At 45.7% G+C, this 26,155-nt stretch overlaps 1 protein-coding gene across 1 annotated transcript in view; it reads left to right on the top strand.

Annotated features, from left to right (window-relative positions):
• The window catches only part of LOC306793971 (disks large-associated protein 1-like), a 47,197-nt gene that overhangs the window by 15,973 nt on the left and 5,069 nt on the right, over nt 1-26,155 (top strand). The window contains exons 4-8 of the mRNA XM_079291817.1: nt 3,179-3,356; nt 4,382-4,628; nt 21,919-22,304; nt 22,380-22,459; nt 25,724-26,139. Coding sequence (XP_079147943.1) covers nt 3,179-3,356; nt 4,382-4,628; nt 21,919-22,304; nt 22,380-22,459; nt 25,724-26,139 — 1,307 coding nt within the window. The remainder of the gene's footprint in view (nt 1-3,178; nt 3,357-4,381; nt 4,629-21,918; nt 22,305-22,379; nt 22,460-25,723; nt 26,140-26,155) is intronic.

The raw sequence follows: 26,155 nt of genomic DNA, 5'->3' as shown, positions 1-26,155 counted from the left end.
AGTTGTTTCTTGTTGCACAAGGCATTCTCTGATCAGACGACTATTTTTGACAGCATGAGATCATAACGTTTTACAGCAATATTACATCCATCAAAAATATTTCTGCCTCAGCAAAGTCTTGAAACACATCAAGTTCAGAACATTGTCCACGTAAGTTATCTTGAGCTAACACAAGGCACTCAGTGCTTACGTTCTTTTGACTTCATATCTCTTTCTGAAGGAATAGACTGTTCAAATTTCAGAATTACAAATTGGGAGGACAAATGTAATGCACAATAAATAATTTTGTAAATATTGGTTTCATACATATTCAGTTTTTTCCTCTGTTAATATTACTTGTAATCCAATGAGTAATGTTAACATTTTACTAAACAGGTTTATTTCTGATAATGTTTCAACATTATCAGAGAGAGGTCCATCGGGGCAAGAACCATGCACAGTCAAAAAATAATAAAAAGCTAGAAAAAAACCAATCCAGTTTTACAGAGCAACTTCCTGGTTTGACTTGCAGTAATCATGCATGTGTGCATTATTTTGTGCAATGAGGGATTATTATCGACGTTACAGGTGTGCTGACTTTTGGTTTTACCTTCAAAAGTGAGAAAAAAACATTGTAAAAAATCAGAAATGTCCTTTAATTTGTCACAATAGCATTTATCCTTTTGCTGTTTTCATTACTGGACATGACTAGCCATGACAGCTTGAAACACTGAAAGTATTGGGAACACAAGTGCTATGTTGCAGCATTGGGCTGTGACTGATTAGCTGTGTAATATACAGAGATGAGAAGAAGACCAGTGGGTGCTCAGTCATTGTTACTGGTTGCACAAACACAAGCGCGCACACACACACACACACACACACACACACACACACACACACACACACACACACACACACACACACACAACCTTATGTAAGTGCAAGTGGCGCTGCTTGGGGCCCACTAATGACTTGAATTTGGCCCGGGGAATGCCATCATCATCTGATGGAACCCAGTGGAACAAACCAAGCTGCAGTGCTGCACATTGGAGATAGAGAATGAGGAGCAGCTGACGTCTTGTTTTCACACTGTGCGTTTGGGAGCTGGCACACGTCACTGTGCACTCCGCAATGATTCAATCAGCTTTGTTGTTCCATATGTTTCAAAAGCCGTCCTCTGACCATTGTGTCCTTGATTAGTGAAGAACTGCTCCAGAGAAGTTGTGGGATTTTCTTTAATCTCACCCAATGTTAACCTCATCCTATATTAAAACACACAGCGCACAGATAAAGCATGCATTTAAACGCCTGGGATTATTCCTGGCAGACAAAACAAGCTCAGGAGAAAATGACATCCTTGTTTGTCTCCCTCAGTCAGCAACAGTCGTCTTTCTTTTTGCCGCAAATTCATTTATTCGTGGCCTAGATTTTATCATCTTCATTTTTTTATATCTCGCCGAGAACAGACATCCTGAATAATGTCTTGCAGTAATCACATCGCCGTCTTTCTGTCCTCCCGTCCCTCCAACCACAGTCATCCCTCTGTAGACTGTTATTCAGGCAGTAGGAGGAGGAGGATGTAAGAATGGTGGATGTGAGAATTTGGACAGAGAAAACTTCTCAAATGACGACGCAGGAGAAACTGACTGACAGGAAAGACGAGGTGAAGCAATCAAGGGGACAAAGTGGAGAAGATCAGACGAGAGGAAAAGACCAAAAAAAAAATCCAGGAGTACGTCAACACTCTGTATTGCGGTGAAAGCCAACAGACGGCTTTAGCCGGCCCTGATCCTTGACTAGGAGAGAGGAACATGTGTTCATTAATGTCACTTGTTCGATAGAGGGACACCCAGGGACAGACTGAACTTCCCCCCTAAGGTGGTACTGATTACAGGCTTGGTCTGCCATTCAAGTTGCCACAAAAGACATCATTGGTTCTGCCGATAATCAGCCCCACAGGGAAATCAAGAGAAGATGTGGATAGAGATCATGGTGTGCAGTGGATTCTTTCTTCCTACAGTCACAGACTACAGGCAGCTGATATGGAAGAGTCATACCAATCTGAGGTTTGAGATGTGCAATTTGAATTTTTCTTCGTTTAAAAAAAGAATGAACTGGATTGATGAAATGAACCAGTAACCAAAGCTTTGATACAGCAGCTTTCAGTAGATTCTGCTCAATATTTAAAAGCCTGGAGGATGGTTTGTAGTGGAGATAGATTTTAATATTAGTAACTGCTTTTCCAAAATCATCTTTTTTTATTCCCATCTCAACAGCTCATCTGTCCTTTTATTACTCTGGCTCTCTCCGCTGTCATCTCCCCTCCATTCTTCCATCCAAGAATAAATAATCTGGTTTGCTTTGCTGCGGTAACCACACTCTATTTTATGGAGGAAATACATAATTAAAGCAGGCCTGACCTGGAGGCAGAGAGTCATAAGAGTTGTGTGTATATGTGTCCAGTATCTGTGTGTGTGTCCTCTTTATATACACACAAGTTAACATAAGGGACGAAGTGTGAAATAAAGGGGATATTGGATCTAACTCCTCAGAGTTGATTTGAGATTAGCTGTTGCACTTTGTTTTCTGGAAGTTGGTTTACTAGGCCACGATGTTCATCAGGAGGAAAGCGAGTCAGCTTTTTAGGTTTCATTTCCCCTGATTAATGAATTGTTTAGCTGGCATCCAACTGCTACATAACCTACACACACACACACACACTTGTAATCAAGTACACACACACACATGCACATAGGCGTGATGCATGCTGAGCGATCAGATTGGAGGCAGGTGAGAGCTAATGAGACACCTATTCATCTTCCTTGAAGCTGTGTGTGTGTGTGTGTGTGTTTTCTGTTGATCATGCGTCTATGATAAATCCGTTTTAATGTGAAGGTCATTAGATTAAGCACACTTCAGACACACACACACAGTTCCTCTCCCTTCTCCTGACATATGTGAGTGTTCTCACTGCTAAGTGTTTTAGAACGTGCTTACAAGGAGCTTCATGGACAGACCTGAACTACTGCTGGTGTTTCTCAATGCTACTGCGCTTGTTGATTAGATGAGTGTCTCCTGAAGCAATTGTGGATTGATCCGTATCGTTTGCTTTTTACCAAGCTCCTTTTTCTTCTGCTTTGACTTTTTCTTCTTCTCTTGTCCCGCCTCTTTCCGCTCCTTCCTTATTTTGTGGCAGGATTTCCACAGAGCACTCGCCCAAGCTACAGATCCGGAGTCACAGCTACCTGCGGGCGGTGAGTGAGGTTTCCATCAATAGGAGTCTGGACAGCTTGGACCCAGCAGGGCTGCTGGCCTCGCCTAAATTCCGCTCACGAAACGAGAGCTACATGAGAGCCATGAGCACCATCAGCCAGGTTAGTGCCACCCAGGGGCCTGTGCCTCTCTAAAGTCAGCCCTAAAGCCCCTGTACCTCTACTGCTATGTCCAATAAGGTCATGCAGGGGGGAGGAAATCCCATCCGTAGCTGTCCTAAAGGCCTGAATTAACAACCAGGTCACCAACCGGCAAAACATGAACGGTACGAAAACCCCCCATCTCCCAATTAGTGTATACGTCTGCGTGCTGTTTTCTGGAGCTCAGACGTATTCAGATTGGCTAATTAAACAAGAGGGCAGGCATAAGCCCCCCCCCATCCTCTATTTCACCCTAATATGCTCCTTCTGCCTCGGCATACTTTGTGATGCAAAATGACAGGCTAAAAATGTTCTTTTCAATTTGGCATCTGCTATGTACGAGATGAAAAACAAGAATTAACATGCAGCCATACAAATTTTATGAATAATTGAAATTGGGATTGGTTCCAAATGATGATGGACATTTGCCTAGATTTGATATTGAAAAATATTGAAGAATTGGCGAGGAAACACAACGTTGGAGGTCTGTTATTGTCGTGGCTGCTGCAAAATACGATGTCAGTCATATTGGATTTTGAGCACGGCTTCACTTTATTGAAGTGACAGGGGAGCGTAGCGCACCATTTTGCCTGGGGTAATGGGGACATGTACTCCCCTCCAAAGCCCAGGGACAACACGTTGCCTCATCGGCTGAATGATGGACCCTTGAGACGTCCCTTCAAGTCCTAGCAATGGAGCAGGCCCAGAGGAGAGTGGCACACAGGCCCTGGCATCCACAAAAATGCCACTGAATAAAAGAGGTGCTGGTAGGCTCTCTATCTCACTCATTTACTCTCATATTTGTATGCACATAGAGTGTGGACTAACGCACAAAACAGAGGCTAAACATCAGTGGATTGAGTCGACTAAACATCAGTGGATTGAGTCGACTAAACATCAGTGGATTGAGTCGAAGTCCACAAACCTTTCCGTCTGGGTGTTTGCGTGCACGTACTGTATGCCTGCGTGTGTCTCGTCTCTCACAGGTGAGTGAGGTGGAGGTGAACGGGCAGATCGAGGCCGTGTGTGAGTCGGTGTTCAGTGAAATAGAGTCGCAGGCGGTGGATGCCCTCGACCTGCCCGTGCCCAACTGCTTCCGCATGCGGAGCCACAGCTACGTGCGTGCCATAGAGAAAGGTTGCTCGCAGGAAGAGGAGGAGGGAGGCGTCGGGGCGAGGACCAACTCACCCCCGTGTACCACCACCACCGTCAGAACCATCCAGAGCAGCACAGGTCGGTGGGAACAAGGCACTCGACACACACAGACTCATGTACATGTGTGAACATGCATAATCCATACCTGTGCATAGAAAGTAATGTATTATAGATGTGCTGTGTGTGCAGCATGTGTTTCGTGTCAACGGCAACAAAAAATAAATGATTTATTATTGCCGTTAGGGCAAAGAGAGATTTATCCTTGTATTAAGATTGTACTTTGGATCAAGGGCCATCAAATCAAGTTCTTTCATTTCTTATTCTCTTCTGTTAAAAAAGGCTTTAACTGAGTATTTTTTCATAAAGGAAAGAGTTACCGTTAGCTGACCGGGGAGTAGTTTCACTCGGCAAACGCAGACCCAAACCCTCTGCATTATTATCCATCTGACCCAGTTTTCTTTTTCAGATACAATATGATGCATGCAGAACTGTTTTTCCCCACATAATAGCTTATTGGAGCTGTAAAGCTCACTGGCTGCTGGATCTTATTTTAGCCCTCTTGTGTGCCTCATGGTTCTGGAGCGCTTGGCTTTCCAGCATTACTGCATGCAGTATTGATGCTGAGTGGTGCTGGCACTGGCTGCTTCTATGTTTCCCCACTGCAAATCCAAACGTCATTCCCTTACATTGTGCACGTTGAGCCACCGCCGCCTGACGCACACTGGCTTTCTTCTCCATTCCTTTTTAATTATGCCAATTGCAAGACAGCATTTCCCCCAAAACCTAGCCGACAAGGTTACAGTCAGATAATCAACCGCCTTCACTGCAAATTGGAAGAATCGCAAAACTAGTTCAATCAATTCAAAGGGCTTGAAAGAAATTCTGAGAGAACATTTATTTCATGTTGTTTAAGACTTTCTGCAATTCCCCTATTCAATAATAATTTATTTCTCTAGTTCATGAAGTATTCAAAGTATGAAGTTGCAATTTCACATCTATTGATAATTGAAGATAACACGATTAAAGGGAATCAATAGAGGATTCAGTTGATTATTGTATGGTGTGGTGGTAGTTATTGATCTAAAAAAGGAGACAGATAAGATCAGGAAAGGGACATTCGGAGCTCCTTCCCCTGAGGAAGCAAGAGATAATGAAGACCATCTATCAGGTGAGGTGTTGTTGAGACTAAACTCTGGTTTTCAAGCCAGACAGCTGCTCTGGGAGTGCTACATACACTGCTGTTACACATACTCTTTCTCTTACTTCCAGCTGTTAAGTGTCTCTTTCCATTCTCTGACTTTTACATACTGTTCACGCAGCGTGTGTAAAATACAGGGGTCGCAGGTGATCTCGGACCCTTTCATTAGCACCACTTAATATTCACCAATGCTCCTTTAAAAATGGGATTTTTTTTATGGGGTGGGGAGATGCAAAGTTTAAGTTTATTGTTTTATATTTGTCTGTAATGTTGCATTTTGTAATGTTAAGAGGTCAGAAGCAGCGCAGGTGACGTCAGTGAGGGTGAACAGGCAGCTAATGCGTACCTAATCATTGCAGCAACTGCTATGTGAACATAAAGCCCTCATGAATTAATGCAAACTATACATTTAGGCTAATTAATCCGGTCCGGCTCTTTTGCATAAGTAAGGCCTTGTTTATGATACAATTTGCATATGGAATAAACATCTCATTCTGCAATATGAAAGTCCCTTTTCATCCAAAGGAAATAATATCAACACATGGCATGGAGGATGTTGTTGCATCATGATGCAGGACAAACACATATACACACATGCATTCATACATTTCACAGGGAACCACCTGGGAGCCCAACGTGAGAAGTGAAGACGATGTAGTGGTGAATATTGCATGGTGTTTCAGAAGGATGTGTCAGGCTGCAGTTCCAGAGAAACAGCCAACGCTTATAGTCTCTGCTCCCACTTGTCCCTGTGGCAAAGCAGCAAGATGTCTCACACACACAAACACAGACAGGCGATAGACCTATCAGCTGTCGCTCATGCGCCTCTCCAGTTTGCCCACTGCGCTGCTCCAGGCCATTATTATTGATGACCGTTTTAATCCTGAGGAAGGAGACCGAAGTGAGGCGCTGTCCTTTGATCTCTTCTCTTTGAACGTCAAGTAGCTGTGGCTGCTATTGCCTCCGCCTCTGTGCACACTCAAACGGGCACGTACGCACACACTTGCTAACCCACGCGGTCACTAACTCGCACGCGTATTACGACTGCATCCGACAAAACGTGTTGGCCGAGACATCAGCTCCTTGGGATCAGTTTAACAACATCTGGAGCAGATCCTGTTTTACAGCCTGGGAAAATCCATAGCAATCGGCTAAGGTGAGGATTTGACTGCCTCTCAGCCCTGGCTCCTTCACCCCGGGTCGTCTCCAGTTCACGTATTCACTCTGCTTTGTCTTGCCCTTCCTTGGCCTCTTACAGTTACATCCCCTGCCTTTGCGCAATAACAGCATTTAGGTTGTGCGGGTAAATCAACATGTTGTTTCGCTGGGAAGACAAATTGACCTTCAATTAGAAAGAGCATACACACAGATCTTAAGTCTGGGAAATGTGCCTGTTTCTCTATTTCTCACCCTCAGCTTCTCTGGCTCACTGACCTGCTGTCAATTATCCAGCATCTATTTTTCAGAGGTGCTGAGGGATTGGCTGAATAGAGCGTCTTTCCTCCCCTCGCTCCTGTAAGAGGCTACGGGACAATGTTTAATTTAATGGCTGTGAATTTCCTTACGGCCCCGAACAGAGGCGTTGCACTCAATAAAGCATTCCTTAAGTAAGCATTTGAGGCATGCTTGTGGCCCATTTTGCTGATGGTCTTATCTAACACTCTCTTGGCACACTTTTCTATTTGTTGTGTAGCATGAATAATGACTGGAAAAGCCTTTACACTCTTACTTTGTCCAATGTTTATTTATCATATTATTTATCAGTCGAGCCCCGGGCAGCTTCCTGCTTCAAGCATCAATAGGAAACAACTAGTTTATCCTTCTTATCTATAAATCATGAGGAACAGGACACGGTGTTAGGAAACAGTGAAGAACAATCCAAGTAAAAAGGTCAAGTTCAGCTGCAAGAAGTACGAGTCACAGTAAAGTACTACATGCTCAAATACAGCCTGTACAACACTGCCCCCAGGGGCTCAGTGTAACACAGCACTGCACCTCTGCCCTGTCTTCCTGCAGTAGCTGTGTGAGTGGGTGGATGTAAAACTGCTAGACAGCCTGACCCAATTAACAACAATCGCTGCCATTACTGGCACTTTCCCAAGAGTTCTGTTCTCAGAGAGCTTGTGAGAATAAGTGTCTTTGGATTTCCCAGTGTGCTAAATATAAGTGGCAGGGAGACGGACGACTAAAGTCTGGTGGAATCAAGATGAGGTCCAGCATTCGTCCAGATCTCCCCTCACACCTCCACCAGCCCACGCAAATATCCAAGAGCAAGCCTGAAATTAGTTTTTCATGTCATTTCAGTTTCCCTTGAGTATAGTGATGTTATTTGTTGAGCTGGTGCAATACAAATAAGTACACTGGAACTAATAAAAAGTTAATTCTTATTCAGTTCATACAAAATGTAATTTTTAATGATACATTTTACAGAGGTCCAATTCGTAACGCTTAAGAAGTCAGTAGAGAAAGTTATGTACAGTTTTCTAGATGACTCTGTGCGGGACTGTCCCACCCAGTGCAGGGTGAGCTGTAAAGTGTTTGTGTGGGGGGGGGCGATCAAGGCGCGTCCACATCCTGACATAAGATCCAATATCGTCAGAGTGAAGAAGGAAAAGAGGGCGAGAGGACTCCTCCTGACATCTCATCCCGGCTCAGTGTTGCGGATCTTGCAGCTTTCATGTCGTTACTTCAGTGTCTGTACAGCGCGCTGCTCGGCACGCGTGATTTCTGGATCCGCTTTTGTGAGTAAACGCCGCTGCTGTGCTTCTCTGTTGTTTGAGCGCGAGACATGACCGATCGCGAGCTGCGTCAGGCCAGTCGGGGCCAGGAAGTTGGGTTTATGTAGCCTTCAAAATAAAGGGAAGGCGGCAACAGGTAACGAGCATATACAACAGCAAGATGGCGACATAAAATGCTGCCGGACGCGATGCAAAACACATTGGTATTGTAGCGCTTCATGTTCAAATAAAGATAAGTTGATTTATAGGGTAGCAACAATGGACGTTAACTTCCCGACGTCAGGTCAGCAAAGATAAAAGGCTGTATGCTACCAATGAAAATGCGTCACTGGCCTTTACATTGAAAGCTGGAACAGGAAGTCGTGGATTTACGGTCAGTCGCGTGACACTGAAGGTGTCGGCGCCCATCCCGTGCTTCTCTCTGCTTATTCATGCTTCACATGCAAATATTCGTATTAAATGAGAATAAAAATTAAATAAGCCAATAACAGGACTTCACATTGTAATTAACGTAATATGGACTACAAAAAAAATTAGGAGTTTGATCATGATATTTCTAAACTAATTATAAACTGGTCGGATTTTTTTAAATTGCTTATTAATCAAACTTAAATTATAAACTACATAAAAACATATATTTCCCCTCTGTTAATTTACACGCACTCAACTGGCAAGCTCGTGTCACCTCTATTAAATACACTTTCAGGCCCTCTGCAACTGGTTTTCCCTCCAAATCTGACATCATTTTATTAATAACCTGCCGTTTGCTTGCCCCTCCCCTCGTGGTATCCAGGAAATGTTGAACGCCCTTCAGCTCCCGGTCTATTTTGGTATCCTATTTCTGATGGGAGGATGACAGGTGTGGCCTGCATCATACAGAGCAACTCCTGGCACAGCATTACAGCACCTGCCTCTGCAGGGTCGAGTTATTTAGGTCGGAAGTGGGGAGGGGTCGGGGGCTAGAGATGCTGAGCCCCACAGGCCTTATGGGAAAAGAGATCACTGCTTCCGCTCACCAGTTTGAATGCTGCTAGGGTAGATGGAGAGCCCCTAACACCCTACTGTGTGACAGATGAACAGTCTGTTGCCCCGTGTCTCCAACCGGCCATCTGTGTTTCAGTGAGTCATGCACGCGCTATTCTCGCCACTGACGCCGCGCCGCCTGCCCGCTCACCGACCAGCTTTCCGCTTTCTATTTTCGGACGAGGCCATCCTGAGCACAACATGCCATGGACAGACGCATGCTGTACACGCATGTGTCTGGTGATCCAAGTGGCGATGTGGGATAATGGTTGTATGATGTAAATTAGGGAAAGCTCAGCTGTTGACATCATTCAGGAAGGCCTTATTAGCACTTAATTATCAAGCTGTAAATAAAACCAATGCAAGTTACTGTGACTGTAACACTTTTTCAATCAATAAGGGACTTAAATGTGATATAATTGTTGACACTTTACACAATCAATTTCTTTTCTTTTTATTAATATTTTTGGCTCTGGTTTGTGCTCAGACATTTTTTTCTCAGCTGAATCACATTGCTGTCTTTGCTGAAGCTATTTCAGCCTGAGGGATCATTAGTTTCCTTCAGTTTCATTCACAAATTGGTCCAACCCATGGCTCAAAATTCATCCTGAGAGAAATGTAGTCTCGAGGGCGCAGTCATATTTTGAAGTGTTTAAAAGTATTGGCATTTAAAATGATAATGGTGTAAATGGTTTCAGGAATTACTTTTCCCGGCAGGCAAGGTCGTGTTAAAGAGCGGCGTTGTTGCTTGATTTCAGTATTTCAGTACAAAGGGGAATATATTTAACGTTTTACCTTCAGGCTAGACTTTCTTATGTGGAAAAAGCAGGTGTGCAGCATTTGTTGTTTCTGGACCAAATAGATAACAATCTAAGTTTAAAGGAATCGTTTCACATTTTATTCCCCTTCTATCTATTTCTAACATTCATTCTCTGTCTCTTTCGCTCACTTCATTTCAGGGAGCCTTCATTTGAGCGAGACAGTCTTGCTGAAACCCACTCCCACGAGTCTCTCTCCTCCACTTTCTCGATAATGTGCTGTCACTTGTCCCGTCATATTTTCCCAGCAACTCTCTCTGTTAACGGGTGCCCCTTTCTTTCTTTTAAGAAGCAATTATCATGTTGAAGCTGTAAGCTTAGGAAGTACCTGCCAAGGGAAAGGCAGACACTTATAGTTCAGTCATCCAGTGAAGGTATGAGGTGTCCACATTTACAGTACCTTTGAATGGAGATGTGATGACAGGAAACTCGTAAACACAGTCTCCCTGGCTCCGGGGTACTCCGGGTTTCTTCTCTCTCGCTTACTTTTTCTTTCCTCACTTTTAATCTTTCAACTTCACTCTTTCATCAGCCTCTTAATTCCTCTGTGCTGTGGGCATAGTTAACTCCAGATCCTGGCCTTATACTTACCAACACATTTTTGTCTCCTGTCTCATGAATATTGAATATTGCATTGAATGTTTTTACCTCAGTTGATCATTTTGGAAATGTTGGAAAAACCACAGCTTATCAAGAACATCAATAACGTAATTTGTAAGAAACAAAGGAAAGTGCAAAATGAAATAACTGTAAAGGTACAGAAAAACTCTGAGTATTAGCTTAAAAAGAGTCCCGACATGATTCATAAAATCAGTGCAATAAATAAGAGGAAAATGACAGGTGTGCCAATTTGTTGTCGTTTATACATTTGATGCAATACAATATTTTTCGCTCATCCCACATGAGATTGCAAGGCACGCTTCAACCATCAAAATCAAACGTATGAATAAATATAAAATATTTCACATTTTACAAAACTAATATAAATGATCATGATAACATGATATTAATTCTAAACTGAAATATTACAAGGTGGTTCTCAGTACAAAGAACAATACAAAACACAATGAAACTCCAGTTTACTGGTTAAATGCCACTCAATGTTTGACATGTTTGTTCAGTATTCTCTTTAATATTTGCATTAATGCAGTAACCTTTCGATTGTTTTTTCAATTTAGGGTTATCGCCACTAGAGGGTGCATCAGCCCCAGTTTCAGAATAAACCAAGCCTGCCTTCTGTCTCACCACAGCAGTGGGCAACTCACAAGTTTCATCTTGTGGTATTGCTGTAAAACGTTATTTTAGACTCACAGTGTGTCTTAAGTTCCACTTTTAGAGGAAAAGAGAGGAAATGAGATGTGAATCATGACTGATGTTCATGCTTTGCTTGATGTGTATGTGCCTGAGAGACATGGAGATCAAACGCTGTTCATTGAGGAGGAATGTTTCTTTGAGCTCCAGCAATCCCTCCTGCCATGTCTGCTCCTCAGTCCCACACACACACACACACACACACACACACACACACACACACACACACACACACACACACACACACACACAGATAGGTCTTCGTACTCTGGCGTTAATTACAGGGACAGATAAAGCCCTGCCTTAGCAGTGTATGCCGCTGCATGTGTGAAATGCACCTGTGAGTCAGTGGATCAAAGCTGCCATCCTCTAAGGTGGAATTATTATTCAAAGAGGGGATGTAAATGAAACGGTACTCTGGTGTCATCTGTCTCTCCAATTCTCTCTCTTGTTCCCTCTCACACACACACACACACACCTGCATAATGCTGTCATCCCACATGCGTTGATGGTGCAAGTAGGTGCGTTTGACAGGAAACGAGAGCCGGGTCGAGGCATGCGGTGACACACTAGCTCATGCACATACATATGGAGCAAAAAGGAGGAAGACACCAGTTGTGGCAGGCATCCGTACCTCGATTGGAGCTTCTGAACGTGTGTGCACGCATGTGAAGTGTCCGTGTATGGCTTCTCTGTTTGCAGCTGCGGGATCAAGCCCCAACTGGGAAGCTGGATGTGGGTAAACTGTGATTTGGCTATCTCTCTTCCTGGAGGAGATAAATCCCAACCATGCTGGTGTGTCAGCCGCTCAGTAATTACTTCATCCTGTCACGGCTGTCTGAGAATGCGAGCCAGTGGGAACTTGCGCTGTTGCTCTTTCATTGACAGAAGGCAAAAAACACACTCCGCATCTCTTTTATACGGCTCAATGTCGAGTTTTAAGGGTGTTAGTCATCGGATAAAACAGATGCAGATGGATTGAATTTAGTTAAAGTGTTTACATCTGTGGATTTACTACCTGTTATTCCAGCGTGTTCAGTTGTAAACGTGTCATTTAAGCTGAATTTAGTCAATTTAGTTTAATTCTAGTGTGTCTGACGTCTAATTTATTTTCAAGTTAATACTATTCCTGTGATCAAGGTGTAAGCAGGGAAAAGTGAAAATTCTTGACTTGCAATACAAAATCTTTCACTAGATGTCGTCGTAACCTCAGCTACTACGCCGCCAGTCAGATTTGTGTAATCTGGAGAAGTGTTGAGTCGTCCCAAATAATGCGTAACGCGACGCTCTGGTGCAATGTCATTGTAAGTAACCTGTGCAGATGATTTGCACCTGTAGGAATTAGTTGAATATCTGTGCAGAAAGCGATACAGCATAAATCACTGTGAAATCCCTGTGCATGTCCACGACTTGAATCAACAGGGATTTCCTGCCTGGACACGCTCTACAGCAGAATAGAAGCCAATAGGATGTATCTGCTCAAAGCGTTTTGTTGGTGGCTGTTAGGTGTTCATGTTTGCTTACGACTTAATTGGTCCCAGTGTGTTATGGCCTGGAATGCTTTGATTGTAGCTATTTAGGGAGGAAGAGTGGCATTTGGATGTCTTTTGACACAGGAAGAGAATGTCATTCATTCCTCTGCTCCTGCTCTGGGTTTGAAAAAGAAAAAAGGCAGAAGAGAGGGGCGCAGGGAGGAACTGACAGGGCTACGACAAATACAAAGAATGTCTGCGGCATTGGACCCCTGCTGTTCGCCGCTCTCTGCAGAAAGAACACATACACCGGCTTCCTGCGAAACAGAATGAATCTGAAGTTTTACTTTGAGGATTATCGAGATGTAAACGGCACATTTTGGCATGTCTGATCAGGTGGACAGACTGCTCTGTCAGGTAGGGGCTGTCCCCCGCCTCCCTTTTTGCTCTTCCTGTCTGTGTTTTGGCATCAGAAGGAGCAAAGGAAAAGCAAAGCCCCGAAAGGATTTCCTCAGTGTTTATTGTGGATGATCCTCATGGCTCCTGCATTCTAAAGCTGGGCAAGGCAGGGCCCGCAAACTCAAAGCACCGGGGTGACTGAGAAACAGAAGAGGGGGTTAGGATACGGAGTTAAATGTCTTCCAAGGAGGCATAAAGACGAAACATGCTTTTTGCTCTGCTCTCTTGACAGGATGTTGAAAGTTCTTTTTTTTGACTTGACAGCTAAACTGTGTGGTTGATGTTGCTTTCACTGTTCAGCAGGGTATAGGGAGTATGTTGAAGTAACTCTTAGGAATGGTGCATGGATGTAAGTGGGTGGTTTGGGCTCTGCAGTGTGGGAGGCCAGGCCCCAGTGCAAATTAAAGACTGCTCTGTGAAAGTCCCAGACTCGGCTACAGTAATGTGAGTGAGTGTGTGTGTGTGTGTGTGTGTCTGAGTGACTGAGCCTGTGTGTAAGCGGCCGGCGGAGAAGAGACCCACCCCTCCCACTTTTTATTTTTTTTAACCAGTCATTAAAAATAAGCCACAGCTCACCCCCGGAACACACTGAGAGACAGCGAGAGGGAGAGAAAGAATGCATCTCCTCTTTCTCCTCCCTTTCTTTGAGCTTTGCTGCTTCACTACCCAAGTAAAACGGGGAGGAAAGGGAGGAGGGGGAGGTTGTGTTCAAGGGGTACTGACTCCACTCAGAGGCTTTTAAGACACACTCTCAGACCCCCTCCCCCATGTAAAGTGTTTTTTCTTTTTTTCTATCCAGGAGGGGAGAGAGAGAAAGAGATGAATGGGGAAAGGAATGCAGGAGACAAACGAGTGCTCTCGGCAGGAGAGTGGGAATGTTGGAGAGACTATTGTTCCTCCCCCATAAGATTCTGCAGGGAGTGGATGTAAACAAGTGGGAAGAGGGGTGTGAAAAATCACACCTGAGAGACAATTAGAGCTCTGTAGCATCTAGTCTGACATTCATATTTACCCTGAAACACGGCGTCTCCATTGCTCGCTACTTTGGACACACAGCTGCACACACATGCAGCCAGTGCCTATAGCTGCCATCTCGTCTTTCTCTCCGCCCCCCTCCACCCCTTCAACAGGATGTATAGGGTCAGAGGGTCAGGACTGGAAACCACAAAAGATAGTATGCGTCAGTGTAGCCTGGTTCTTGTTCCAAAATCCCCCTCCCCATAGCCCCTCTTGTTCCTCCTACCTTTTCTCGCTCCCCCTCTTTTTTCTTCAATTTTCCTCTTTCTCTCTCTCTTAACTTTCCATCTCCCTCTCTCCATCCGTCCTCCTCCGCCGGCCCCGTTCCTCCTCTCATATAGGAGATGCAGATTTTGTTTTTGGGCCCAGATGGCTTTAGCATGCCTCCGGCGGTGGATTAAGCCCGCCAGTGTCTCCTTTCCCCTCCATGTGCAAGTGGTCAAGACAAAGAACGTCAAACAGGGCGACGGGAGGAAGGAATGCAAGGGAGGGAGAAAAAAATAATGTTTCACGGCATTCCTGGAAGAGTAAACTCAAACGCTTGTAAAAACCGTCAGCCAGCTTTCCTGTTACTTTTTGTGCCTAGTCATTTTATGAATCAAGTTCTGGGCTTCGTGCCTCCTTGGAGTTAATCCCCAGAGTGCTTGTTGCATGCAAACCATGGAAAGAAGAAGTGAACTTTTGACCACATTCTGCTGCATTTATATGTAAATAGCAGCTGCAGCAAGCAGTGATCCTTCATGTAATGACATGACATCGGCATTGTGTTTCAGCCCTCTCACGATTCCTGCGTGTGTGTGTGTGTGTATATATGTGTCAGCCCCTTGTCTTATTCCCTGTCTGGCTGTGTGTTTGCTATTTCCTCCCAGAGTCCTCTGCTCCTCAGGCCTGCGGTTGTGCTTTCCTGTACTCGGTCGTAACTTCACTGGCTTTCAGTTCTTGTGGACAGTCTGTCATGTTTTATCAGGGAGCTGCGTTCAGCACTTGGAGACAGTGTGGTGGCAACATTGCTGTGTTGTTGTGGGTATTTTTAATGTGGCAGACACTGGGCTAAGTGGGGCTGTGTTATCCACTTAGCAACACAAAATGCCATCATTAAGCCTCTGTCCTCTCTCCTTCTTTCACTCTATCTTTATCTCTGTGTTCTTGACATTAACAACATTTCTGTAGACTTCGTCACTGCTCAATCACAAAGCCAGTTTAATTAAATGACGAACTGATCTCTCCCCCAGCGACATGATTCTGTTTATAGATATGCCAATGGCTTGTTGCAGTTGCCCGTGCTGTCATTGCCGGCACACGCAATGTGTCACTCCGCACGGTCTACTCTTAAAGTCTCAGTCAGTCGGTGAGCAATGCTGTGGGAAGTGAGTGCAGTGAAAGCATGCGTGAGATGCATGGGCGTGTTAGCTTTAGCGCTGGAGCTCAGGCTCAGGTTCATGCCCCGCAAAGCAGCTGGAATGTACAGGAACTGATGGAAGCGGCTCAGCAAACTTATCTCCTGTCCTATCCCCTTTTCTCTTTGTCATCCTTTTCTCTCTCTCTCTCTATTGTTCTTTCTTTATCTCTCACCCTCTCTTCTTACGTTGAGTGACTATGCGCTCTGTTTTAACCCCCTGCAGGCAGATCTATTGGACAGAAAACAAAAGACTAATGTGTCTCTTCACGCGGTTGTGCAGTCGTCAGGGTAACGGCAAGAAGTAAAGGAGAACACTGGAAAAGGCCTGGAGCCGTCACAGAGCAGGTCTAATGACAAAACTGCCACCATGTAAGAAAAGTCTTCAGGAGATTAGCTCACATGGAGGAATTCAGGGATTCCATATTTAAACAAAATCCAAGATGATTATACCTGACAGTGTAACAAATGTCATCTAGTTGCTATTTACAGTGTTGACGATTACATTGCTGTTAGAGTAATTGTTAGTTATTTGGAGGTTTTAGAGGGATATAAAACAGTCAGTGATGTCACTTCCCCCACATTGTTTAACTTCAAAACACTGCATCTTCAAGGCAGTATGCATCTTAAATAAACGTGACCAGTAACAAGTGTGTTTTCAAAGTCAACTTTAGCTTTTTTTTATTTTCCCGCCCCATTTTTTGTTTTTTGTTTTGTTTTTTTGTCAGCTCTCAGCATGTCTCTCCCTGCCTGTCACTGATTGACGTTGCGAGGAGAACGCCGGGCCATAAAAGAGGAATGCAGGTAACCAGGCCCCCTATGAACTCGAAGCTCAGGAAAGTGGGTTCAGTGAAGTGAATCTGTTGCCTAACAGTGAATAGCTGCCTGCCAGATTTAGCGTTGGCTGACAGTTGTAAATACACTCTTATCTCGTGATTCAGGAGACTCGAGCCTGCCAGAGCAGTTACCCACTGTTGACACGGGTTTCTGTCAGAAAGGGCGCACTGAGCACACGGCTTTGTTGATGGCACTGTTGGTCTCAGGACACCGGAGGCGTATTTCACAAATGTTTCGTGCTGATAGGCGATGCATGCTTATGTTTAACTCAAGAAAGAAAGAAACAAACTATTTAAAAGCTGCCGTAGTGCAGGATGTTTACCACACTGGTACCATTTGCACTGAGAATTCCCTCCCCAACAGCCACTCACACATGCTAAATATACTTCTTTAAAAGGCACTCGGAGACTGCCACCTTCCCCTCATGCACGCACACGTAAACACACAGGCGCACACAGTGAGCTATTGTGTCTGAGAGAGTTCAGGCATCTGGAGAGCAGGTGACCTCTGACCTCCGGTGGCTGAGAGGCGTGGACTGACATGCGGGTTTCTGGGAGACTTTCTGGTGACTCAGAGGGCTGTCAGCAGACTTTTTAAGGACCATTGTATACGCTGTGTACAGGGTCTGTTGTGTGTCTGCAGTGTTAGTTGTTCAGCATTGATACGTGATGAGCAACAAACCTGCTATCTTAGGTTCGTTTAACACTTTGAAACTCAAGGCTTCTCCTACCGGAGGCCATGTTGAGTCATTTAAAGTGTGCCTTGTGTTTCTGCATTGTTGTTCACAACAGCAGTGTAATGTCAACCTGTGTGAACCTTTCAGTCCATTGTAATCTCATGACACAAGCCTTTTTTCTTTTTTGAAAACAATCCAAGACAAACTGGTCGGTGGAGTGAAGTACTCCGCTGCACAAAGCTGCCGCTTCCCGTCCAGAAACATTATTGGACATTCATTTGCAACACAGTGGCACCCAGTGGTCCTCTCTATGCCGTTCTCCCGGTGTTTATTTGATTTTTTATTTTCCGCTCGCTGCGACCCATCACTCCTGCTGTGTTCTTCCTGTTGGCCGGTGCTTAGGTGGGTGTCGTTGCAGCTGCGGTGCAGTGTACCCTGTCAAGGTAAACAAACGGCCAACAGAAGCTCCCCTCCGCTCGCTGCTGGTGAAACGCCAAGCCTCCCGGCAGACTTCATGTTGCTGTGCGTCGCCATGGCGACGCCTTCACAAAGGACTCCAGCTGGTTTTCTATGCGTGTGCGACAGAGAGATAGATGGAGAGGGAGACGGACACATGGACAGAGAGCGAACAGACGGAGCCAGGCAGCAACTCTCTGATTTACGCCCGCTCCTCCTCCTCCTCCTCCTCCTCCTCCTCCTCCTCCTCCTCCTCCTCCTCCTCCTCGGTCTTGTTCGGCTCCTCTTCGCTGTCCGCTACTCTCTGCCATCTCCCCTCTGGCAGACCCTCATCCCAAACACAGTGCAGCTGGGCTCAGCTGTCAATGTTCCCCCATACTGACCGCCCCCTCTCCGGGGCCTTTGTATTTGTTTGGATGCTGGTGGATTTGCCCTTGGCCCCCGCGCGGGGGAGCCCGTTCCTGTTTGCTAACCTCCTAAAACCAAACCGTCTGCTCTTTGAAGTGGCCTATCACACAGATGTACAGATTGGAGATTACAAGGCAGCTGCCTGCCTTCAATCTGTCCGGTATCATAAAGACGGTGATTAAATAAAGGAAACACCTATGCGGACACACAAATGGGGACACGGTGATCAGCAGGGCCAAAAGGAGGTGGCTAGCAGATCTGCTTTTGTTCTGAAAGGCAAGCAAAATGAATGAAGCCTTTGCTTTGTCTCAGGGGAGGGAAGAGGCATTCTTTGATATTATGAAGCTCAGAGGTGGGGGGAGTGCTCTGCCAAGAAGAACTGCTATTCACACCAACTTGTCGGCATGGGACTTTTGAAGTATTTGTCAAAAGAAGGATTTGGCAGAGAGCCACTAGAGTTTTGTCATTCACAAACTCTTCTCTTTGGGATGACAATGCTCGCTGCAGCTATACCTCTGTGAGCGAACGGATGAAATTCCACAATTACATTGAGTGAGGAAGTTGTTCTCATTTCACAGGCTGCATGAATGATGTCTTTCTTTTTCTGTGATCAAAGCGCCACTAACCTGATGTTATGGATTGTGCTCGTCGGTGTGTGTTCGCGGTTGCCGTAGAGAGTTTTCCACATTCCTTCTTGAGGGTCTGGTGGAACCCTGCGTCACATTTCTACTTCACTTTGTCCTTGACTGTCTGTGTGCGTGGGAGGTCCTGGCTGTGTAGCTGTCGAATGCGTTCATGGCTGCAAGAGGATCAAACTATTTTCTTATCATTTCTGTGGCAACTGGAAACTTGGCTCCTGTTTTATCGGGGCAGTTGTTTTGGTCAGCTTTCCCCTCACTGTTGACACAGGCAGGAATTAAACTCACTTTGTTTCTTTTAAGTTCTTCTAACAAAGGGACTAAAATCCATTCATTTTGCTCAATGTTTGATGACACATCTTGACACAGACTTGCATCCAAGTCACAGGCACGGGCCAAGTCACTGTTGACAACAGCTCCTGATGAATGGAGAGCATATCAGTGGCAGGAAAGCTGTGGTCTCCCTTGATGTGGAGCGGTTGAAACGTTAAGCTGAGTTGTGTCAATGTTATTTGTGTGCCTCCGTGCCTACGTGTGCACATGTCTGTAGGCCAGTGTGCGCATACACTCGTGTGTGTGTGGGCATGTTCCGACTCCCGAGTTTGTTTACTTAACCTGTCTTGGCATTCAAAGCCCCCTGTCATTCTCGGCGTGTTTGGCTCTCGCAGTGACAGCTAGGTGGGACTTGGCGTGTCATCTCCTGTTTCATACGGCGCTTTATTGAGCGGATGAAAACCCTCTGTTCTTTAACCCTTCTCTGGACCTGATAGGAGCACACACACACACACAAGTGTGACTTTTAGATGACTTCAGGGGACAGAAGCTCTGAAAGGGGCTGACATTCTATCCTTTGAACCTCCACGCCTGATAGGGGCAGGACCTCGCCCCGTCTCCCTCTGTGGGAGTGCATGTGTGTTCACTGTGTTCTCTTGCGGGTCTGTACTCTGTGACCTTTCTGAAGCTTAGCCCTGGATGTCGATCATATTCCCTTGGCATCTGTGAAAAGATGAGACAGTGCTGCATATCGCGACATGCTCAGATGATCCGGCCTAAGTATGTCTGTGGCATTCATTCCTGCATATACAGTATCTCCCAAAACGCAGAAGGAAATACAGTAAGTCATCTCCTTTTGTCTTTCTTGTGGTTTGCTACCCCACCATCAAAGGCACTCACTTAAGCAACCCTGATCTCATCTCAACGCGGCATTCATCCTGTCTGAGGACTTTCCAGCTTGTCAAAACCTGACAGAAATCTCGTCTGGGATCATCCAATCACTGCTGGCGAGGCAGGAGGAGGTGGGCGGGTGCAGAGCGGCGGATGACTCTGACAAACCAAGAGGATGAAGTCAGCCCTCTGTTCACCTCCAATATGTTAGGGCCCCTCTGTAGCTGTCAGTGAGATGGCAAGACGCAAAGCAAACAACAGCCCGCTCTAATAGTTTCGGACATGGCTGCTCGTGCTGGGTGTGGTTGGCAACAGTTGTCTGCCGCACACAGAGCAACGGTCTCTCCATGGTAGGATGTTTGTCTTTTGTAGGGATTAAAAAGGGATCCAGGAAACCCGGTGTCCTAGTTTAGAGAGAGAGAGAGAGAGAGAGAGAGAGACCTAGTTTTGATGATAACACCCAGCCAGGAAGGTGATTCCAAGGCATAATGTAGTTAGGAGGTGGCTGTTTTTGTCTTTCTTTAGACTGGCTGTGTTTTTTGTCTGTTGCCGTGTTTCTATAGCCAGGCTCCTGAGTCAGCGTGTGAGAGGCTCCATTGTCTGTGCAGAACCTTTAGCTGTAACCTGAGAGGGAGAGTGTAACTGAGCAGCACGATGATGCTTTTTAATATCTGTAATGTAAAGCCTTTGGAGTGCACTCAGTTCTCTAGCTGTCTTCTACAATACAATTTAACTCCTGTGATTTATCAGAAATTAAATTCAACTTCTGTGCAATTGTGCGCGCAAACAATAGCGGGGTAAACAAGCACGCAGGGCTATTTTCCGGCACCAACAGATTGTTCTGGATGTGGACAGTAACTGCGTATAGAGGGCTTAACCATCTAGATCAGTGGGTCAAGTGGCTGACAATCCTATTACTTGATGAGGCTCTGATTTGTTAAAGTTGCCCCTAATCTACTGTCCATTTTGACTCCAACACAGGGACCTAAGGCCTTGTGGTAAACTGTGAGGGTCTTTTTCCTCTTGGGCAGTGATTCATCGACATTTAATACGTTTTTACAGTAATTTACTGTAATTACAGTATGTTGTAACATGGATGCTGTATTTTGATACTTTCATTTACCAATTTCTGCTCATACATTTCTGCCATGTAGTTGCTGGTTATTATGTTAAATATTAAGATTTTCTTTGTCATTATTTGCTTTTGCACCAATCCAAATCACCAATATGGATCATTAAAGGTGTATTTCAATGATTTAGTAATTGCACTTCCAAAAAGTTGTGGAAGTCAAAAGAGACAAACAAAACGAATGTTTGAAATTGCAGCAGGTAAGATATCCTGACTTTTAGTCTCTAGAATGGGTCTAATTTTAAAAACACTTTATCCTAAGTGTCTTATAACGCGACTCAACCCTGCCTCCTAAATGCCTCTTTCTTACTCCACATCCCCAGTTTGTAATGCAGGGTTTCAGTTAGAAATGTTAAGTTTCAAGTCCAATCTGAGATAACTCTGATGATGTCACAATGACATCATTTGGGTTATTTCTTTCAGAATTTAGACGCTTCCTCCAGAGCCACAGAAGGAAATATACACTGGCTCCATTCTCCTTCTCTTCCTCTTCTACTCCCCTTGATGAGTGAACTGAACTTCCAGTGTAAAATATTTGCAGTTTAGACTTATCTTTTATTTAACAGATTTTTGAGATGTACACTTTTTTTATTCATACGTTTTGTCTTTCTCTGTCTCCTCCCTGCAGTGTCATCATGCATCACCACCTACAAGAAGACGCCTCCCCCGGTCCCACCGCGGACCACCCCGTCCAAACCCTTCATATCCATCACAGCACAGAGCAGCACCGAGTCCGCTCAGGACGCCTACATGGACGGGAGCTCCGGCACGCGGACTGGCATCAGCTCCCAGCCGGGCCTGTCCAACTCCACGGAGAGCATCGACAGCATGAAGGCCCTGACAGCAGCCATAGAGGCGGCTAACGCTCAGGTGCACGGCCCAGCCAGCCAGCACGTGACCAACAGCACAATCACCATCACTGCCACCGCCACCACCTCTGCCGTCGCGCACGTCTCCACAGACGGCAAGGCACAGAGGGAAGCGCTCCGCAAGTGCCTCTCCATAGGGATCCAGGTTTGTGCGCGAGCCTGTTTAAGTTCTCAAGAAAAACTCTGTCTTGCAGTTTGACAGTTTCTCCCCTCCTCTTAGGTGGACCCAGAGGAAGAAGAGCCGACGGAGGAGCAGTCTAAATTCCAATCGATAGGAATTCAGGTGGAGGATGAGCGATGGTGAGTAAAGAGAGAAAGAGAAGGAGGTTGTAAGGGTTAAACTGGATAAGTCTGATGGTCGGGATGAGGAAGAGATAGCATGAGCAGGAAGAGGACCCGTGGAGACAGGGAGAAGTTTGTAGTGTGCTGCAAAGCTTTTGCCCCCCCTCCCCTGGCTTTCCTGCAGCAGCTATCCCCAGTTCAGGGGAGGTTGGTGTGAGAGCCCCCCTCAGCCAGGGGCCCAAAAGTGACAGCTGGGCCAGAGGATGTTGTGCAGGGAGTTGGGAAGGTGGAGGGGGTGAGTTGACAGCCATCTGTTGCTCCAGTCATTGTGATTCAGGCTACTTTGAGGCTGTGTGTGTGTGTGTGTTTTTGTGTGTGTGTGTTTTTGCACATTGGGCTTATCGAGGCCTCTGGTGGGACACGCAGGCATTTTTGGTTTCTTCGCCTGCTTTCGTTTACGCTGTCAAAGCGGTGACCTTCTGTTCGTTGAGGGAAAGTGACAAACTTAGCCACATTGCTGGTTTCCTGCTGGGGCCAATGCATGCTTCTGGAATCCAGAGAGACGTCACCTTGATTCAAAGGTCACAGTGAGGGCCGAGTCCAGCACTTTAACACACACTTACACAGTGTCGGGGAATGCGAGGGGCTTTCTGAAAGGGGAGGTCTCAGCCGAGTGACCAAGCTCTGAGTTGCCAGAGTTGCCAAGCCAAATATTAACTCACCCAGACACCTTCTAGTCTGCGGAGGCTTGGATGTTATGCGGCACTGCAGCGTGTGCTTTTTCGCTGGTTAATGTTTGGAGTAGGTGGAGGGTATTTTTGTTGGTGCATGTTTTGATTGTTTACCTGCTTGCTTGCATCTGTGTGTGTGTGTGTGTGTGTGTTGGTCCATGCGTGTGTGTACCTGGGAGGTCTGGGCATGCTGCCCCCTACATTAGATTCCCAGACAGCGAGAGTGCCAAACTCCTACAGACTCAGACTCGCTCCAGTGCTCAAAGTGCCTTATTTGTGTGTGTGTGTGTGTGTCTGTTAGAGAGCGAGAGAGAGAGAGATAGTCTTTATATGCAGCAGTCGCAGGTCATGACCTCACCAAGCTGATTGAACTAGGATTAAGTGAGAGAGAGTGGGAGAGAGCTGTTAAAGATATAAACACAACCTACAACGTGCTTATCTTTACACTTTATTCAATTGTGAAATGTTGGAAGATTAAAACAAATATGTTTATATATATTTGTTTTAAACTGCTAGTATCTGATCACAAACATGCAAAACAAAAGTACAAAAAATGAAGCATGTATATATAATAAAATGCGATGGGTCAATTGACAGATCCCGATTATTTTTTGGGCCTTTCAAGTTCAGGGCTGGGATTGGTGATCACCAAATGGCTTTGTGGTCACAGGGGAAGTGGCGCTTTACTCACGGTCCTGTGACTAAACCATATGCACAACCATCTTGAAAAGTCAATAGAAGGGACAGCTAGACTTCCCTGTCTTTTTGTTTTTGTCCGAACTCACTGGAGGTTTGTCTTCACAGGCGCAAGACAAACAAAGAAGGAGCCTCTCATATGCGATCCCAAATGTCAAAAATGTGTTTTCTGTCATCCAACATATCTCTCTCGGCTTGTTCCGGCACTTCTTCATCCGAATAAAACATCAGGCTGTTTTTGTTTACAGAGGCTTCAGTATTTCCTCATGTTTGTGGTATCAACCATGTTCTGTGCAGATGAGAGGAAAATGAAAACAACTTGAAACAGAAACCGAGAGGTTACTAGGCCATCCGAAAGCGGCAGCGTGAGGAATGCAAGACTCCTCCCACGTTGTGATTTACAACTTTCCGTCATGTTCGCCTCACGAATGTAATGAGAACATGGACTTTTCCACTTTTATTTCCTCCTACATACCTTCCTGACATTTTACAGTCTTCTGTCTCACATTGGCTTTTTCTCTTTTGCAATGCGCTTCCTTGTTCTTTCGCCCTCCTGTCCATTGATACGTCTGTCTTTCTGTCTGGGCTGTGTTTGGCCTCGCCCGTCTCGGCCCCTGCAGGAAGTTGTTAGCAGGCTGATAGAAAGCAGGCTGAGGTCGTTAGAACTGAACACCTGCTCGGAGGAGTTACTCTTTAACTGCTCTCCACACACTCACACTCATGGGCTGCTTGCATGTACACACAGAGCGCACACACACACACACACACACACTGTTTGATCGAGCCGAAGTCACTCCCTTATTCTTGCGCTCTCTTTTCCTGTTCACGGAAGAAGAGAGATGAATGAGAAAAGGGGAGGTTGGAGATGAATGGCTAGCTTCGAGGAGGAGGAGTGTGCATTTGTGTGTGTCATGCTGCAGGCAGGTCATGCTGAGGTTCATGTGTGAGAAGATTGTGGGCGTGTTTGGATCAGAGTACAGCTAGCAGGCTGGCAAGTCCATCTTTTTTTTTTCTGGCTTGGCAAAGTTGTTACTACTTACTAATTTCCTGTTTATTGACAGCAAAATAGTAAAATATGTAAACCTACACATGCAGGTAACAGTCAGATGAGCAATGCTTGGTATACCAGAATTTTAAAGTTAGCGTGACGACATATGTGATGACTTCAAATGTGTCCTCTTCCGCTTTTATTCGCTCTTTATTTATGTCTTCTAAGCCCCTGTCCGTGCGGGCCCTTATGTGTGCTTATCCAAGTGTGTCTCTTGTTTGCGCCCTGGCACATTTTTGTATGTGTTAGTAAAAGATGTGCTTTGTGTCATGTACCAATTTGAGGTGTCATTGTGGTGTTCCATTCATCACTGGGGTGGCGAGCTGCTCTATAGAACAGAGCATAATGTCTGGGTGTGTTGATTTGATCTTTGTACATGTGTGTGTCTGCTGTTGCGGGTAGTAGTGTGGAGGGACTTGGCAAAGTCTGTCCGACAGCGGCACAAAGCCTCTGAGCCAAATACGACACGACACACACAGCTGTAGGGAAGGTGTGTGTGTGTGTGTGTGTGTGTACCCCGTTTGTGGTGCCACGGACGACTGCATACTCTGTTGCTTCTGAATGAGCCAGGTGTCAAAACACACACACAAAAGACGTTCCACACTACAAAAGCTATTCATCGCTATCAGTGATGAAATTGCATTGATCATTTCAAATTTTCATACTGGGATCACCTCCAGGAACTGTGTAAACAATTTATCATAATTACTACCAAAAGGAGACGCTAATGTGGTTTTACTAAACGATTTGTGTGCAATCAATCACATAACATCAAATGTTGACGTGGGTCTCTGCTTCCTTTCCTAGTTACCGCAGGATGACCCGCTCCAACAGCGTAACCACCGCGGTGCAGGCTGACCTCGACGACCCCACAGACGCCCCAGAGCTGCCGCCTCGTCACTGTGCCACCATGCCACGCCAGCTTTCCCGCGACGCTGCCTCGTCCACCGTCAGCATCCAGGGCTCGGGGAACCACTACCACGCTTGTGCCGCTGACGACTTCGGGGAGGTGGGGTTCGACCCTTCAATCCTGCCCCCTCCAGACCCATGGATGGACAGCGTGGCAGAGCCAGAGGAGGAGGCTGTGGAGGCTGTCGGCCGGTCGGTGTGCCCCCGTGACGGCCGCTGGTTCCTCAAGTTGCTGCAGGCTGAGACGGAGCGTATGGAGGGCTGGTGTCGACAGATGGAGCAGGACGAGATGGAGAATGAGCTGCCTGATGAGAGTGAGTAAATGATAAG

Source organism: Melanostigma gelatinosum (genome assembly GCF_949748355.1).
Source record: "Melanostigma gelatinosum genome assembly, chromosome: 20".
Taxonomy (NCBI): Eukaryota; Metazoa; Chordata; class Actinopteri; order Perciformes; family Zoarcidae; genus Melanostigma; species Melanostigma gelatinosum.
Note: the sequence above shows the minus strand (reverse complement) of the source record. Positions and strands in the feature narration are given on the sequence as shown.